Raw genomic sequence first — 17,516 nt, forward strand, 5'->3', positions numbered from 1 at the left:
TATTTCCAAACCATCGCTTGCGTTCACAGAGGCATTAATGGTTTCTGGAGGGAATGGAGCTTTCGAGCGAATGAGGAACAGCTGGTCTCCCCTCTGCTTGGCAGCTGGAGTGTTTTGTGTGTGGATTCATGTTTGTGTGTGTGATGTGTGACATCTGAACTGTGCGCAGTGTCAGAGGGGTTACTCCTGATCTGGTAAAGCTCCTTTACGGTCAAGCTTTGCTCCTCGCTGGGTTCCTTCTACTGTTAATTGTTAGTTAATGCTGTTGATTAAGCTTTCAAGGAATCATGAATTTTTTTTTGTGTGTGCTCAAACGTTCTCTATTTGGTATAAATGCATTTACATAACACAAAATCAGAGTTATCACTGATAACACTTAAGTACAGAGCTTTAAATAAATAGGTTTAATTAATTCAGACTTAGATTCCTGTGCCACTTTGGCTCTAAAGAGGTATATATTCCATGAAGGAGTTGAATTAGGGGCTGTAAGTAGCCCAGTCAAAGTTGGGTGTTCATGAAATGTTTGCTAAATTGAAGTATGTAGAACAAAAGTAGTCAAAATATGCATGTACTTTAGGCCTAACAGATGTTTAGGCCTACCTAAAGATTTAAAGCAATACCATAACAACAGTTTAACACCCTTCTTTATTAATTGTTATTAAAAAATGATTACAACTTCCTTTTTCTTTTTTTACACTTATTACACTCTAATTTCTAGCTTTTTGCAGAAATGTTCACATTTTCAACATTTTCTCATATAAAAAAACTGAATTGTAGCGGCATTTGTTTTCAACCCCTTTATTCTGATACCCTTAAAAAATCCAGTGCAACCAAATCTCCTTTAGAAGTCACCTAATTAGTAAACAGAGACCTGCTGTGAGCAATTTAGTCTCAGTATGAATCCAGCTGTTCTGTGAAGGCCTCAGAGGTACGTTAGTGAACAAACAGCATCATGAAGACCAAAATTGAACTCCTTCAGGACGTGGTGATCTTTTAAATACTACATTCTGTATAAAGTGCCTTCCAGAAGTATTTATAGCCCTCGTCATATCATAACCACAAACTTCACTGTAGTTTATTGGATTTTATGTGATAGACCAACACAAGTAGAGAATAACTGTAAAGTGGAACCACCGTGCGCTGGAAATTACAGCTGCAAGTCTCAACCAGCTTTCTACATTTCTACAGCTTTTTTCTTTGCAAAATACATCAAGCTCAGTCACATTGTAAATGGATCATCTGCTGACATTATTTTCAAGTTTTGCCACTGATTCTCAATTAGATTTAATTTTTGACTTAAGGGATGTTATTTTGCTGAATGAATTGTACACAGCATGATGTTGCCCCCACCATGTTTCACTGTGGGAATGGTTTATTCAGGGTGCAGTATTAGACCCCTCCACCCCCTTACAAATAGCATTTTGCATTTAGGCCAGAAAGTTCAATTTTGATCTTATCTGACCAGAGCACCTTCTCCTCTTCATAACAATTGAAAACCATTAAATATTTTTATTTATTTAGATTTATCTTTTTAGGTTGTTAGTAGATTTCATTGTCATGTTTGTTTATCTTGTGTCCACCACTCTCTGTATATCTGTTTACATGTCAGCAGCAATTTGTGTCTGCTGTGCAACCTAGAAAAAAAAAGTGGTTTCTCTTTCATCCAATCTTCACAATTATCTGTCTTCGATCATGCTGCAGGTTGCACCTCAGTTTTGTGCTCGCTGAACAGCAGCAGCTGCATCCACTTAAACAGACAGCTACCTCTGCACACCTCCTCCTCCTCCTTCTTCTTTTGTGTGTGTGTGTGATCTCCCTTCTCCCTCCCCCTCCACCTCCCTCACTGAGCAGTGGGCAGGTCACCCTGAATTATTCATCAGTGCGAAATGAAAAAGCTCATGGATATTGAATATCCTTTCTGAAGTGGTGGCCAACATTGTGTGTTTTTTCTTCTTTCTTCCTTCCTGTTTTTTTTCCCTCAAGCTGAATTGAGTAAAGAGCAGCCGATCTCATTGGCAGGGTATTTCAAAGGTTAACCAATTGCTTTACCTTGTGCACATATTTGCTTTTTTCATAGTCTGTGGCCAGAGTGGTGGGGGTAGGTAGTCATTGGAGGAAGAGAGAGGATGAAGAGTAAAACAGAGAAAGATAAATGGAGTAGGAATAAAAGGTGAAACTGAGGATATTTTTCTCTCTGAGGAACTTTTCTTTTTTCTACAAGTGCTGCACCTCCTATCTTTTCCTGAAACAAGCATGCTTTGGCCATTTGTGGCCATCCTCATCGACCAGTTATCATTCATATCCTCGTACTTCAGCCTGGTCTTTTGCCCTGTGGTTGATCTGTGGCTTGTGCTGTAAATCAATGCTATTGTTTTTCGTTCATTCAGCTCAGCTGCCAACAGACTCAGCTGAGCTTCTCTGAACATCTCCCATGCGGGAACGTTGTAGAACAGGCAGTGAGGATTGGTGGTGTAGGTGTCAGTGCCCTCGCTGTTTTGACTTTATTCTCTTCTTCTAAATGCTGGCGACAAAATACCCCCACGCTAATCATTATTCGTCCAACTTCCAGTGTTGTCTTCGTTTTTTAAGGAGCAAACTGGATGATGATTCCCAGACGGGTAAAGACTTCTTTCTTTGCACTAGAGATCACCTGGTTCATGACTGGCTACGGGCCAGTTCACCCGTTTACTAATTTGTGTCCCTAATTGCTCCTTCGGCCCAACCTACTTGCATATTGTAACCATACGCAAAAAAAAAAAAACTCAACAAACTTGGCACATTTATTAGAAGTTTCAACTTCTGAATAATAATGAAACACTTGAATAATATGCATATTTCAACAAATTAAACAGAACCATTGCATGAACATAGTTTTTTTGGAATGACATACTGCAGCAAACTGAAAAAGTCCTGTTGCGACTTGATGCGATACCATCAGGGTGGTTGTACTTGTGAAACCTCGTTCTTACTAAGGTAATATTTATTCAATGAATTGTGAACCAGTGCAGTTGATCATAGAAACAAAACAAACATTGTTCAAGCATGTATGAATTGACACATGAACTGACGCTTGGTTGCTACAAAATGTCTGGTGACTGATTGCTCAATTTTGCACCATAAATGTCGCAAATCAAATGACCAAATAAGCAACACATTCAACTGGCAAAGGTGAGAAATGACCATTAACTCACCAGTATTTCAAACAAACCAAACATTCTCAACTTTCTTGAACTGTATGTTTTCTTGTTTTTCTACATTTGAAGAGTAGCTAAGAGAAATTTGCATCAGTTTCATGTAATTTTCACACCCCAGCAAAAAAAAAAAAAACAAATGATGTCAAATTAAAAAAAATTCTCAAGAGAGCCAGTCTTTCGTTTTCTGTTTTGCATGTTACCAGACTCGTACAGGAGGGCCTAATGTTTTATTGTTCATTAATACCTCTGAGAACCACTGACCCTGCATGGCTCCCATATGCCATTATGTTACTACCGTGCTTCCTCTCGGTCATTACAGTCTATTTTCCTTCAATACCAGTTCTTACTTCGGCACAGACAATTACCCAGGAATCCTTTTAAGAGTATTCCCAGGCTGTACAAAGACAAAATGTTCCTGCAGGAAGCAGTCAGAGCTTTAAGTGGCCAACCTTTTTCCAAAACCTTTTTTAAACTGAGACGTAATGACTGACAATTGGAGAAAGCAAATTGATTTCACCCTATAAAAAGAAAAAAAAAAACTGGTCAGTTTCTTTGTCTTCCAGGAAACACTTTTGGGACTCATTTGTTTGAGAACATCATGTTACCTCCAGGTTACCATGTTTTAAGCTCAGCTGGGTCTCTGGAGCTGATCACATACATGGACAGCATCAGGTGACGGGTGTGGTGTTCACAAAATGCCCTCCTCTGTAGGTTACAATAGGTTTCCGGGTATTGTAGGTTCTTTGGGGGAGTGTGAATTATCATCTGGCACGGTGGAGGGAGGCAGTTGAGCAGGTGGGTGGGAGTATATGATGATGAAAATGGTTGCAACTATTTAGCAAAGTGAACTTTAAAAGGGTGTAAGTGGACACTGTGTAGTATATGAGTGTTCACTCCTAGCTGACAGGACCCCCCCCCCGACCCTGCAGTTTTTATCGTAATGGAGCACAGCTGGGCTGCAGCTTGGACGGGTTAATAGCCATGTGACAGCTTTTCAAGGGGGAGTGGGGGGAGGGTGTGTGTGCATGCATTTGTGTGCGTGCATGCATTTTATTTACTCATGCACTTTTGAGTGGCATCCAGGGGCCACACCATGAGGGTGGGACTTTGTGGTTCTCTCTCTTGCTGCCAGGCCAGATGGCTCCTGTCACTGCAAGAAGAGGAGGAGCGATGGAAGGAAAAGAGGGAAGGAGGGAGCTCTGAGCCGTTCTCAACGGGGCTGGAGTGTCTGTCCCCAGAGCCGCTACATCTGGAGACCACCTGCAGCTGGCGCAAACTGCTTCCTCCCTCCCCAGCTCGTTCCCCCATGCTTACTTTCTCACTCCCAAATGGGGGGAGTTGGAGGCATTGGTGGCAGGGCTGTGTTTAGCCAGGCTCTGTGCCCGTATTTCTGCAACTTTCCTATGGTCTGGGTGGAGGAGGTGCAGGAAAAGCAGTGACGATGGCAGCGTAACAACATAACAAAATATCATTTTTTTATGGCTGCAGCAGCCTCTGAGAATTGAGAGGTTTTGTATTTGCTATATTTCTCACTTTGCTTGTTTTTTATTCCTCCCCAAGTAAAAAGACAGAGTGAGAATATTCACTTTTTTTTCCCCTCCGCTCTTGCTACAACTGATCCAGAGGCCACAGGGGGGCTGTTCCTGCCTGGAAGATAAAGCCTGCCTGCCCTCCTTGGCTACCCCCAAATAAAATACACTCATTTGCATTCCCATGCTGTAATTTATCCCTCCTCTTGTTTTCTTCTCTTTTCCATTTTTCGCTTTCACCATCCTTCATCCCTGCATCTTTTCTGGCCCATTCCGTGTGGTTCCGCGGGGACCAAGGCGTGGGAGGGGAAAAAAAGACGGGCAAAACAAAAGCAGAGAGGCAGTGTTTACTTAGGTTTGTTATCTGGACAGCTGCTGAGAGGGGGGTCTACCACCCCACAGGCGTGTATGTCGACATATATGCCTGAGGGGTGGCATTTATCCTGCCTACAACTACAGGGCAGGTGGATAAACCTGAGCTTCTTAGTTAAATATTTAATACAGGAAAATTAACAATGCTTCAGAAGAAAACAATGCTACATGATCAGACTTTTCCTGGCTGATACTGACGTATGGTTTTCTTCTAGGGCTGATTTACATTTTTTTTCTAGGGATTATAACATAACAGAGAAAAAATGTGCAGTGGGTCCTGTGATAGAGGTGGACCTAGTGGTTTTGAATCCGATGGAATATAAAGGAATCACAAGATTATCTCACTTTATGCAACAAAACATGTAACTAACCTTCATTTGAATTTTATTAAACTTGGTGTTAGTTGAGGCGTTTATAGATTTAAAATAGTAAAGTTCTTAGTGCTGATGCATTGAACTGTTAAAAGGAAAGTCACATTTCAGTGCACTTCAAGGAAAAATCAGCATTAACAATCTCCAGAGCATCAAGGTTGATGAGTTAATTGATGTTACGTCTGTGCAGTAATAGAAGAATTGTGGCTTTTATTTTGTTCAGAAGAGATTTGTTCTTTAATTTGTCTGTTTATCTTTCACCTTGGCATCTGTTTATGCATCAAGCAGTACATCCAGCCAGCCAGCTAATTTTTGTTGTTTATGCAGGTTCAATATTTAAAGCCTTCTAAACTTCTGTGCAATACAGTATCTGTGTAAATTCATAGTGAAAAAAACAGCTACAAATGGCTGAGAACTCTGAAAAAACATAAATTTTGTCACATGAAAACTGACATTGTCATTGTGTGACAGTATAGTATCTGGTGTGCAAACCAATAGTAGCATCCCTGACTGAATAATGGTCGCTTGCACTGATGGATCATAACATTTCTTGAATGTTTCTTCCATATAATTATGTGTTGAAGCGCTACAAAGAAAAATAAATCAGAAGCATCAAACTACTAGTTTGCTGCTCCTGTTTAGGTCCTGTTAGGCATATTGAAACACACATGTATTTAAATAACAGCTTAAATGTATGAACCTTTCTCTTCTCCTGAAGTTTAACATGAATGTAACAGCAACCATTTCTTTTGGCACGCCAAGCTGGGGTGCAAACTAAAGTTACTCTCAGTAACCCCTATACACCTCCAGAATTATTTTTCCTTGTTTTTTACCAAGCCGGATTTACTTTTTCTACTGGTAATTTAATACTGGTAGTTTCAAAATAAAACACCACACGCTTCATAGTTTGCTAATAACTAAACAAGCATTAAACAACTACGTAAATGCATTTATATGCAGATCTGAAAAATAATAAACCAAGCAGAGAATAACTGTGGTTTTGGTAAGTTTTGCTAAATGCTCATTCTCCAAAGTGGCTTCGTGGTTGCAACATAATCGGACGTTTCCAGTTCCATTAGCTTTTTCAATGTGAATATTACTGGGGTAATAATTTTCAACACCCCGTCCTAAACAAACGAATTGATTTTCCCTGTAGAGTAAACGACAAGGAAGCCTAGAAAACAAAAGCAGTATGCTTCAGAAGCATTCTAAGGAGTAGAAGCAAAAGTCACAGAGGAGAGCATCCTTTTAAAATATTACAGGGGAATCATCAGTGGTAAACCTGGTGTAAAGCTGAACACCCTTTGACCGAATTCCTGCATCTAAAGTGAACCCCTGAACCTCTAATTTAGATACCCTGAACTCAGTCCTCGCCTGCAAGCAGCAGGTTGGCTCGCTCTACCCTCTTTATTTCCTAAAAATCCATTTAAGGGCTTTAGGGGGATTTAACTGGCCTCTACATTCAGCTCCTCTCATCAGCCAAGTTCTTGCACTGACACACTTACAGGAAAAGGGCACATACAGTATAATTAGGCTGGTTAACGAAGAGAGATTCCTTTCTGTGTTAAATCCACATAGGAGACTTGGGTCAATTGTGGGGTCTTCCAGAGCATGACTGCTGCTTCTGATGTTTTACTGTGCTAAGGGTCAGGGCTTAAGGAAGGCATCCAGCTGGAGGGAGATAACAGGCCGAGAAATACATCTAATAAATAAAAAGCAAACTGCATTTTAGAATAACAAGTTGGCACAACAGCTAGTTTTGTTGAGATTGTTGAGATTGTTCATTTTTAAACTGTAACATGCCTTGCAATTTTTGTATACCCCATGCATGGTTTTCTAGTTTTGTGATATTACCACCACAATTTCTTTTTAGATTTTAGGTGATGGAACACAAAAATGCATAATTGCAAAATGGAAAATGATGCCTGGTTTTCAATATTTTATCGAACCACTTTTCACTGTATTTAAAGTCTTTTATGTTATGTCTTGCACATCTAGAGACTACATTTTTGTTTATTGTTCTTTGCAAAATAGCTGCAAAAGTCTTGCCATAGTTTATCCATTGCATTTACATCTCTACTTTGACCGGGGCATCCTAACACATGAATATGCTTTGAACTATGCCATTTATTTGTAGCTGTGGCTTTATGTTTAGGGTTGTTTTCCTGCTAGAAGATAAAACTCTGTCCCAGACTCAAGATTTTTTCTTCAAGGATTTCTCTGTATTTGTCTTTATGCATTTCCCCTGCAACTCTTGCCAGCTTCCCTGTTCTTGCTGGGAAGTGCATTCCCACAGCGTGATGCTGCCAACATGATGTTTCATTGTGGGGATGGTGTGTTCAGTGTGGTGTTGAGTGTTAATTTTCCACCGCAAGGAAAGCATTTTTTTGCATGTAGGCCGAAAGGTTTAGTTCTAGTCACATCTGACCAGAGCACCTTCCTCAACATGTTTGTGTGTCCCCTACATGGTGAGAGGCAAAATGCAACCAGGATTTCTTCTTCCCATACTTCTAGAAAGGTCATCCGCGGAGTGCGATTTATAGCTACCACTACCGTGTATCAGAGGAGGAATGGTGTTTTCAGGGTAATGTTCACTTGAAGTGTTAGTTGGATAGAGTAAGCAGTGCTCCATGGGATGTTCAAATGCTGAAGTAGTGTTTTATAATGTAACCCTGTGTTAAGCTTAACAACTTTATCTCTGAGCTTTCTGCTGTTCCTTGGTATTTGTCATTAGAGTTCTCTAACAAACCTCTGAGGACCTTACAGAACAGCCAGATTTACACTTAGATGAAATTGCACACATGTGGACAGAATGGTAAGAAAAGGGAACAAACTATTAAAACACCCAAATCCTTTTTTTTTTTCATGTGAAAATATTTACTAACAATGGTTGTATAATCACTTTGGTTGAATCTGTGCATCGTGAAAACAGATGCGAAGTCAGTCCTGGTTGAAACTCAGATCTGGCTGCCTTTCGTCTGTAAAAGCAGTTGTTTGTTTGCAGGGAGGTTTCCTGCTGTGCCAATCTGTTCTCGTTAGTGTTTTGTCGCCCTCTCCAAACGTGTAACAAGGATTTCATCAACTGTTGGACTCAAACATTATTAAGCCCATTGAGATCAACAATTGTATAGACTTTTCGAGAGAGAGAGGAGAAAATAGAAAAACAAATCCTCTGATTTTAATTGTTTAGCTGTTTCTGATATATACAAAAGATTAAGCTGAATTTCACATCTGTTACAGCCTTAATTAAATAAAAGTGGCTCAAAAAATCATCACTGAAACTAAAATAAATTTAAAAAATGCTTTTCTAGAGCACCTTCTTTCTACTTTGACCTCCAAGCAAACTGTCATCAAATTCTTATTTAAGTACAAGTTTAAACCCTTAAATTTGGAAATGAGATATTTTATTAAGTAGTATTTTGCTAGAATTTAGCTGTCAGTATGCTCTGTCTTTGCAAAAACAAGGATGATGCTGACAGACAAGTCAAGCAAGCAGTGGCTCAGAACAAGGCAATTTCAGCTATTCATATCAATGTGCAGTGGCGATTCTTTTGATGGGCGTTATGGGCAATTGCCCTGGGCCTCATTAGAAGGGAGGATACACACATGCACCAAATAAAAAATGTAACTCATCTGTCAGTTGACGTTTTAAATGATTTCTTGCATTTTGATTGGTTGGGAGGTGGCAGAAAGAGGGGCGCCACACGTGCGAACCACCGTTGTCTGGCTGACATTTTTTCAGTTGAGAATGTAATTTCAAAGTACATAACTGTCTGGGGTAAAAGTGAGGCAGTGTAATTACCTAAACTGAAGAGTGTTATTGATGATTCATGAAATTTACTGTACAATTACAAAAAAAAAGTAGTAACTAAAATAAAAGCTTTAAAATCTATTAATATTAATTTCCTATTAATGTAGCTCTATTTGATGAGAACTTGGACATTTTTTTAACCAAAAATAATTTGCAGAAAGATAGTAGTTTTTGTTTTCAGTATGGTATTTTACATTTTAGCAACAACCGCTACCAGTAGTCGAATAAAAAACATTGTATGTAGAGTTCATTATTAAATATGTTTATGTAATAATATAGGTTCATCCATAGATTCACATCAAGTTACTGTGATATATGGATTGTTATCATGAATAGTTACTAATGTGGCCCTGTTTGAAGAAACAAATGCCCATCACTGATGTGGATTAAAAAAATAAATTTCTGTGCTGCCCTCACCGGCGTAGATGAGTGGAGTTTGCTAATCACTACTAGGACTGTTAACTTAAAATGTGTGCTTTGGTCAGATGACACTAAGACTGACCCTTTTGAGATTAATGACTTCCGGTCGGTCTGGTGTAAAACAAAGGATAAATATGTGAAAGAGCACCTCAAACTCACTGTACAGTAGAGGATCTGTGATGCTGTGGACTTTTTCTTCTTCCTAATCTTGAACACAGTCAGCATCTATAACATTATGAACTCTTTGAAATACTTGATTTTAGACGAAAATGTGGTACTTTATAAGAAAACTGAATAATGGTCATCCTCCGGTATTTCAAAAGGATAGTGATGAAAACCATAGTTTAACCTGCACAGAAGTATTTCACCAGACACAAAATCAGTATTCTTTCACAGCCATTTCAGTTCTCCTACCTAAATCCTATAGAACCAAGGAGGTGAGCTGAAGAGAAGATAGCACAAGCAAGGAACTAAGATTCTGGACGGTATCAAGGGAATGTGCAAAAAAAGCTGGTCAAAGATCCTTCTCTCTGTATGCTCCTGCCTTGTTATATGGAAGAAGTAGGTTATAAAAAAGTATTGACGAATTAGTTTGGCACTTGTAATTTCCCATCGAGGAATGTATGTAAAAGTTGGATTCCTCCTAAATTTGATGTTTTAGAGATTATGCTACTGCAATAAAACATTAATTTATAGAACGACTGATTTAATAAAATAAAATAAAAGTTAAAAAAAAATTAATTAAAACAGTTTTTTTACCCAACAACAGAAGAGGCCACTTACACAAACCTGCAGTATTTCTACACACTCCACCTTCCTTTACCTTTCCTTTTATTCCTAAAATATTCCCAAACTCCCAGAGTGATTCAGTGTCTGTTGGATGTGATCCATCTCTATCATGTTCCATATTAACATATCTCTGTCAGTCACCCTCCCCCCTTATTCTCTCCTCTGCAGCACTTTCTCTTATGTTATTGAAGACAGAAAGATCAGAGGGGCAGCCATATCCACACACTCCATCAAGGGTGTATGCATGCATGTGTGTGTGTTTGTCTTGCCGGCTGGCAGGAAGTTGCAGCCTTTGATGGTCACGCTTCTCAGATGTGTCGTTTCTGCAGACAGTGGCTCGGATGACGTGCCGTGTCTCTGCTTGTTTGGCTGCTGAGAAAAAAAAAAAACACACACACACACACACACACACACATAAAGTGAATGCACGTCATTATTCCATGCAGGTGACATTTTTCACCACGATAGACACTTCCAACCATCCTGCGGACACAGAGTGCCTGGATAGTTCCACCTTTTCACTTTTGTGTCACTGATAATCGCTTCTGGCACTGGACTCTTTGTACATTGGTCGCGCTTGTCATGCAGCCGATGAGGTGTGTGTGTGTGTGTTTTCCTCTGCATGCCCTGAACTTGCTGCAGAGTGGCAGAGAGCCTCTGCTTGCTTTGTTTTTCCAACCAGCCGCTCCTACTGCCGGCCATTCAGCTCAACGATCTGTCACTCCAGCTTCCTTCTTCTTGGACTCAAACTGTGATCCTAACACACTTCCCTCTGATGACTTCCATAAAAATCAGCAATGACCGTAAGCTGAATGCATTGATCTAACTACATATCAGCACTTACATCTTCCTCTGTAACATTTCAGGATTGAGTCTGAGTCTGAATAATGTTTTTTTGCAGATTTCTAGAAAAATCTGGAATTTTATTTATGTATTTTTCAGTATTGGACAATAAAATACAATATAAAAAAGTGTATTTTCAGACTTTACACCCTATCCCATACAGTAAAGTTAAATTCATCCATCCATCCATCCATCCATCCATCTTTCCTAGTTTCATTGTTAATGCTCCTTCATAAATACAAAATTCAGAGTGAATTTTGTATTTTTACTTTTAAAACCATCTAATAAAATTTGAGAGCTCTGGAAATCTAAGTTTGGAAAATCTGACATTCTGACAAATGTGCAGGAACGCTAAAAAATGGAAGATGGGAAGGTGACAAGATGATAGGAGGGACTCAAATAATTGGGAAGAAAAAGGAAAGCGAGGCAGGGGTAGTGTGTGCAGCTAAGAGTGGTGGAAAAAATGGGACAGCCGTTCTCAAAACACTGAGGAGTCCAGATCAGAAATAAAAAAGGAAAAAAAAAATTGGGAGAAGAAGCAGGCAGCAGAGGAGGAGGGGGGAAAAAGAGGGGGAGGGATTGTGCTTGTGCGAATCCTATGAAGCGATCGCAGCCTGCGAACCCAGAGAGCACGGCTCCGCATGTTCAAGCTGGCATTTCTGATTTACAGATTTTTTTTCCTTTCTTCGGTGAGATTTTTTTTCTCTGAAACAAACAAAACCAAGAGGATGCACACTGGGTATTTGTTGCGTAGCTGACAGCAGAGGAAGCAGCACAGAGACTTTCCAGCTAGCGTCCTCTCCTGACCACGGCTTTTTCTTCTTCGGGAGATTATAAAGGACAAAAGCTTTTCCTCCTTTTCTCCTGCAACCGATCACCAGATTCATCCTCCTGGTGTGTGTGTTCGCGCACACAGAGACGCAGTCGAAGGGTGGACGGTGCTTTTTTTCTCCCAGCCATGAAAGGCACGGACTAAAAGATGATGCAGCCGGGGGGCTTAGCGTGAACTCGCAGTGCAGAAGCCCCTTCCCTTCACTGACAAGGCCAGACCAAGAGGAGTGACTCCGCGAGAGGAGGGAGGCAGGGAGGGAGGGGAGGTTAAGGCATTGCAGGAGGAGGAGGAGGGGATACCCTTCTTGGTTTTTTTTTTTTACAGTTGTCTTCCTTTTTGATTTTTCTTTTTAATAAGACTTTTACCTCCAACTTTCTTCCTCTGACTTCTGTTTTTGTTGCAATGCTCGGGCTTTGAGCCTTTAAGAATGTGGAGGCAACATTTTCCAGGCAAGCAGCATGTTTCATGTTTTCTTTTCTGGACGTCTAATAAAGTCTGGCATGTTAAGGGAGGTGGGAGGTGAAGTGGGTGGGAGGGTGTGGGTGTCATGAATAAGAGGATGTCTGAAATGTGTGTGGTGGTTGCTGTGGTCAGTAAGGTGTTAGTCAAGCGTCTGAACCTGGCTTGTTTTGGTTTTTGACCTGCTGTACTTTGTGGTTTTTACGGAAGAATCAAAACCTTTGGGATGGCTCGGTTGTGCCATGTGGGTGCCGGCTCATCAGTGCCCCACAGAGGGCACCATTTAAAACATGCGTGTGCTCATGTTCTCGGCAGGGGGATGGATTGGTGTTGTGAACTGCGGGCTGGGGACAGGGGTGGGGCACTAGCAGCGCCAGGACAAGTGGCCTTTGTGCGCTACTTTTGGGAAAGTGAAAGAAGGGAAGGGCACAGAGAGGGCTGTCAACAAAGAGTGCTTACACCCTCTCTCCCTTATCCGCTTCACCCCCTTCTTCTTTTCAGCCGCTGCTGTATCAGGAATCAGGAAAGTATTAACTGAGTAAATTCAGTACACACTTTGGCAGAGTGCCTTTAGAAATGGAAGGAAGCTTCACTGAGGAAAACATAGTGCTGTTTGACTTAATGGCACATCTGTGCATTATGCCACAGTCAAGCTGCTGGCATGTTGCCAAGGTCCTAAACTAGTTCCCATCCGTTAATTACCACGTCCATACAAGTGCATTCCCACTGTTTGCATGTGTTCTTGCAGGCATCGCTTTGCCTTTGCATCTTGTGCTTTATGCATGACGCAAAATGTGGTAGTTAAAGCTATCCACCAGACTTTTCTGTAAAATCAATCAAACTTACTTTACATACAGTTTGCCACCTATAGAACGACATGCACAGTAATGACATTAGTTTTGTAATTTCATTTAAAACATAATTTGATCTAAATAAAATCTACCCTCCCAAAAAACAAGCCTCCTTTGCAAATGCCTCTGGTGAGATCACACAAGGCAAAAGCCTAAAAAAGAACATTCTCACATTGAATGCTGTCATCTGGTCTGCCTAAAAGAGTTGCTGTAGGTTATGACTTAAAAACATCCATAGACCTAGGTTGACACTTAGCATCTTTGTCAGAACATTATGTTCAGCATGTAAAAAAAGATTGCTATTCATTTCTGTGAATTGCTTTGTAAAATAATAATGAGTAGAGTGACATTACTAGAAAGATTAATATAAATTTCACGTAGAAATGGTTTAATGCTTGTTAATTTCGGAATGTTTTCATTTAGAAATCAACAAGCATTAACCCATTCCACACAGGAAGCAATTTCATACAATAAAGTACATTATATAAAGTTTGAGGGTTTGCCTGACTATAAGAAAGTATGTTCTAAACTTGCATTTTAAAATCTTTACTGTCAAATCTGAACAGTAAACATTAGGGGTGCACCGATTGATCGGCCATAATTTCCTTAATGATTGGACGATTCTTGCATGTGAAGCCAATCTTATCCACCAATTTCACCTACCTCCTCAAAGGTCTGAAATTGACCTACTGTCCGCTATTGCTCTGCTGTGAGAGAGGGCTGACTGACAGACCCACCCATTAGGTCACGTCTGCATGTGCGTGGTTCACAACTGTTGACAACATAAGATTGGAACATTGAAGGTGTGTTGTGACCTTATGACACCTGACAGTGTCAGTTATGCAGAAAATCGGTATTGGCCTAAATCAGAATCGGCAGGTCAGGCTTTTTAAAGACTGTGATTGGCCAGAAAACAGCAATCAGTGCACCCCTAGTAAACATGTTCCAAAGTATGTGGTGATTCACAAAATAAAGACCAAGGTGTGATGTAGTGAGTAAATGAAAACAGACTTATACATTTCTGGATAAACATAACAGGAAATGCTTTTATTTTAAAGAAACTGAGGTGTGTTTGTAATGACACCTGCTGAATAATTACAAAATAAGCCAGGATTAACTTTAGTTTATTTTGTTACTAAACAACTCAAAGTCATTTAATACATATTTGGATGGGAAGAGCAATCTTCTTGCAATCCGAAAATTGTGGGTTCAGTTCCAGCTTCCTGCTGTCACATGCCGATGTGCCCCTGGACAAGGCCCTTAACCTCAGGTTGTATATCAATCTGCATTTCAGTATATGAATGTGTATGCGGTTGGGTGAATTTGACTCTGGTGTAAAGCGCTTTGAGTTGGTTGGTATGACTCAAAAAAACGCAAAATAAATAAGTCCATTTAATGCCAGCTGATCAGTCTGGTATGAGGCCCTCTTGTGATGTCGTCAACCAGAATACTAACAAAGCAGAATTACCTGTTGTTCTCTTCATAGTCTGTCCTTAAAACTTTGTATTTTCTGAAATCCTTTAGTGGTAATCTATTGTTTGTTACCCAACTGGAATTGTATTGTGTTTGTACATTCGTTAGTGGAAAACAATATACCACAGGTCACCTTAGTTTCCTCAAAGTTTCTTTTGATGCTGAGGAAAGACCTGATGGGTAGTTATTATTCTAAAGTTAAACAGTATTTTTTTTTTTTTTCCTTTCATAGGTGGACCCTAAATTTCAGCCAAATTGCTGTTTGGGCAAGGTACATCAAAAATGTTGTATTACTTGCAACTCATGTTTTGCCTGTTATTTTGCCTATAACCCAGAATTGTGGGAAACAAAATGAGGTAACAGCTTAACTCAGTTGTTTGTGTCATAATTTAATGAGAATAAAAAAGTGAGGTTAGTTAAGTTTTTTTTGGGGCTGTAATTTAGGTAAGGCAAGTTTATTTGCATAGCACATTTCAGCAACAAGACAAGTGCCCTACATGATGACAAAAAACATTTTTAAAAAAGTACATTGCAGTGGCATGATAAAGGAAAGTAAAAAAAGTAAAGAAAAGTTGGACTACAGATTTAAGTTAATGACCTCAACTTATTTGTAAAATTGAAAGACTAAATAAACAAACCAGGAAAATTTACATCTTCTTTTTTTATATTTATTTTGTGGCACTAGAGGTCTGTATTTTTCATTTTTTTGATAGTAGCTAGACAGGAAAGAGGGGCAAAGAGAGGGGGAGACATATGGCAGAGGTCGCCAGGTCCGGGACTAGAACCCGGGACAGCCACACTGAGGACTATAGCCTCTGCACAAGGTCACGCACTTAAGCTCCACACCATCACCACGCCTGAAAATCTACATCTTTAACCCATTCATTGATGCACTCGGTGCTTTTTGGTCCACATTTGTTTTCACCAAAATCAAACATTTCTCCCTGGGGAGGAGGTAATTCCTTAGACCCCTTCCGGCCCATTACGCGTCTGGGTAATAGGGGAATATTCCTTTAAAACTTTATTTATCAATTTATTTTAGGTTTGAAGCAATTCGGCTTTTAGCAAGGTTAAACATGTTTGCTTAGCTGGAATTCTACATGCGAGGCAAGTTTTTGATATGGTTCTTATGGCTAGTTCCCCACGAACGAGTAATATATTAAAAAATAGAACTTTGTTAGTTGCACCGTAAACAAGTTTGCTATTGCTTTTATTGCAGTCAGTGGAGAATTGGTGCCCCCCTGAAAATTTTGAAATCAGGGTATGTTTGCTGTTGATCATACAGTACCCACATGGGAAGAGTTTTAGTCATTCTATGGTGTTTTCTTTTTCCTTTTTTGTGGAGTGGTTGTGCACAACCTTTAGCTATGCTTTAGAGCGAAATTTGAAGAAATTTCATCTTCCCAACCTGGGACTGTTTCTCTGGATGGCAGCCATGAAGAAGGGGAAAATAGTAGTGATTGTGCTTGGCAACAGAAGTAGGGGCTTGACCAGGGTGCCGTCCATGCAAGAACCGCCACTGTGCAAGGCAGTGTTTGTATCCTAGCCATCTGAACATAGTCTCGTGTTGTTTGACTCGCGACCATGTTTCGGGGTTAAACTGCTGGCCACTTGCAAACTGGCACTAGTACTGGCACTAGCAAACAGCAGCTTTGGGTTGCTTGGTAACAGCACATGATGATGATAATGGTAATGAGAGTGTGGTGGAGTGGAGTGGAGTGGCTTGTCTGGTCCCCCATTACTACCCGTCTTTTGCCCTGCTCCTCTTCTGCCCTGTCCAATCCTTATTTCCTTTTCTTCACTCATGACCACATCACAATTCCCCTTACCCCTCCCCAACCACCCTCCACCCCCTTTGCTGGTCCCTCTCCCCCCATTGGAGGCAACCTAACACCAGCCACGGAGGCTAGAGCAAAGAGTCTCCCAGCTCCCTACCACCACATAATGGAAACTCTGGTCTCATCTCCCAACGCTGCTCTGCTGTATCCCGCTGCCAGACTCTTTTACTAAGTGTTGGTGGCCAAGAAACCAAAGCCTCCAGCCTCCATTTCTCTACTGGGAAGATTAGAATTAAAAACCTGAAGATGTGAGGTTGTGCAGAAAAGAAGTAAAAACAGCTGATCTTACAAGTTGCTGTTCTCTTTATAAAAAGGAGTTTTTTCCTGTTTTTAGAGCAAGCCTGGATTTCCAAAATAATTGTGATTCCGACCTAATTCCCTTTTTTCTTTCCAAGTTCTTTAGCTTCTAACTTAGAAAACGGTTATATTTTAAGACCCCTGAGGTCAACATGCTTTGTTACTGGGATTTCAGAAGATATTAGATTACATTTTTCAAATTTATTTCACAGCCTGCTTTTGAGATTAATAATCAGCTAGTTACAAGTTTAAAGGTATACTAAAGTTTAAAAAAGTAACTGTTTCATTACACCATGCATAAAGTTTAACGTTATATTAGAAATGCACCGATCAGAGTTTTATAGTTGATTTCTACTCTGTTGTTTGGAAAGCTTTTACTGGATAATAGGGATTTTGGCCACTTCCAATCTCACTTTACAACTACAATTTAAAAAGAC

At 40.1% G+C, this 17,516-nt stretch overlaps 1 protein-coding gene across 5 annotated transcripts in view; it reads left to right on the plus strand.

Moving 5' to 3' along the window:
- The window catches only part of ctbp2l (C-terminal binding protein 2, like), a 152,819-nt gene that overhangs the window by 95,798 nt on the left and 39,505 nt on the right, over positions 1–17,516 (plus strand). Inside the window, exon 1 of one of the 5 annotated variants that reach the window (XM_047377333.1) lies at positions 11,923–12,610. The exons of the other annotated variants lie outside the window; for them this stretch is intronic. Within the exon in view, the coding sequence (XP_047233289.1) occupies positions 12,589–12,610 (22 nt within the window). The 5' untranslated portion in view covers positions 11,923–12,588. Of the gene's footprint in view, positions 1–11,922; positions 12,611–17,516 lie in introns of those variants that run through there. 5 annotated transcript variants of the gene reach the window in all.

Source organism: Girardinichthys multiradiatus, chromosome 10, assembly GCF_021462225.1.
Source record: "Girardinichthys multiradiatus isolate DD_20200921_A chromosome 10, DD_fGirMul_XY1, whole genome shotgun sequence".
Taxonomy (NCBI): domain Eukaryota; kingdom Metazoa; phylum Chordata; class Actinopteri; order Cyprinodontiformes; family Goodeidae; genus Girardinichthys; species Girardinichthys multiradiatus.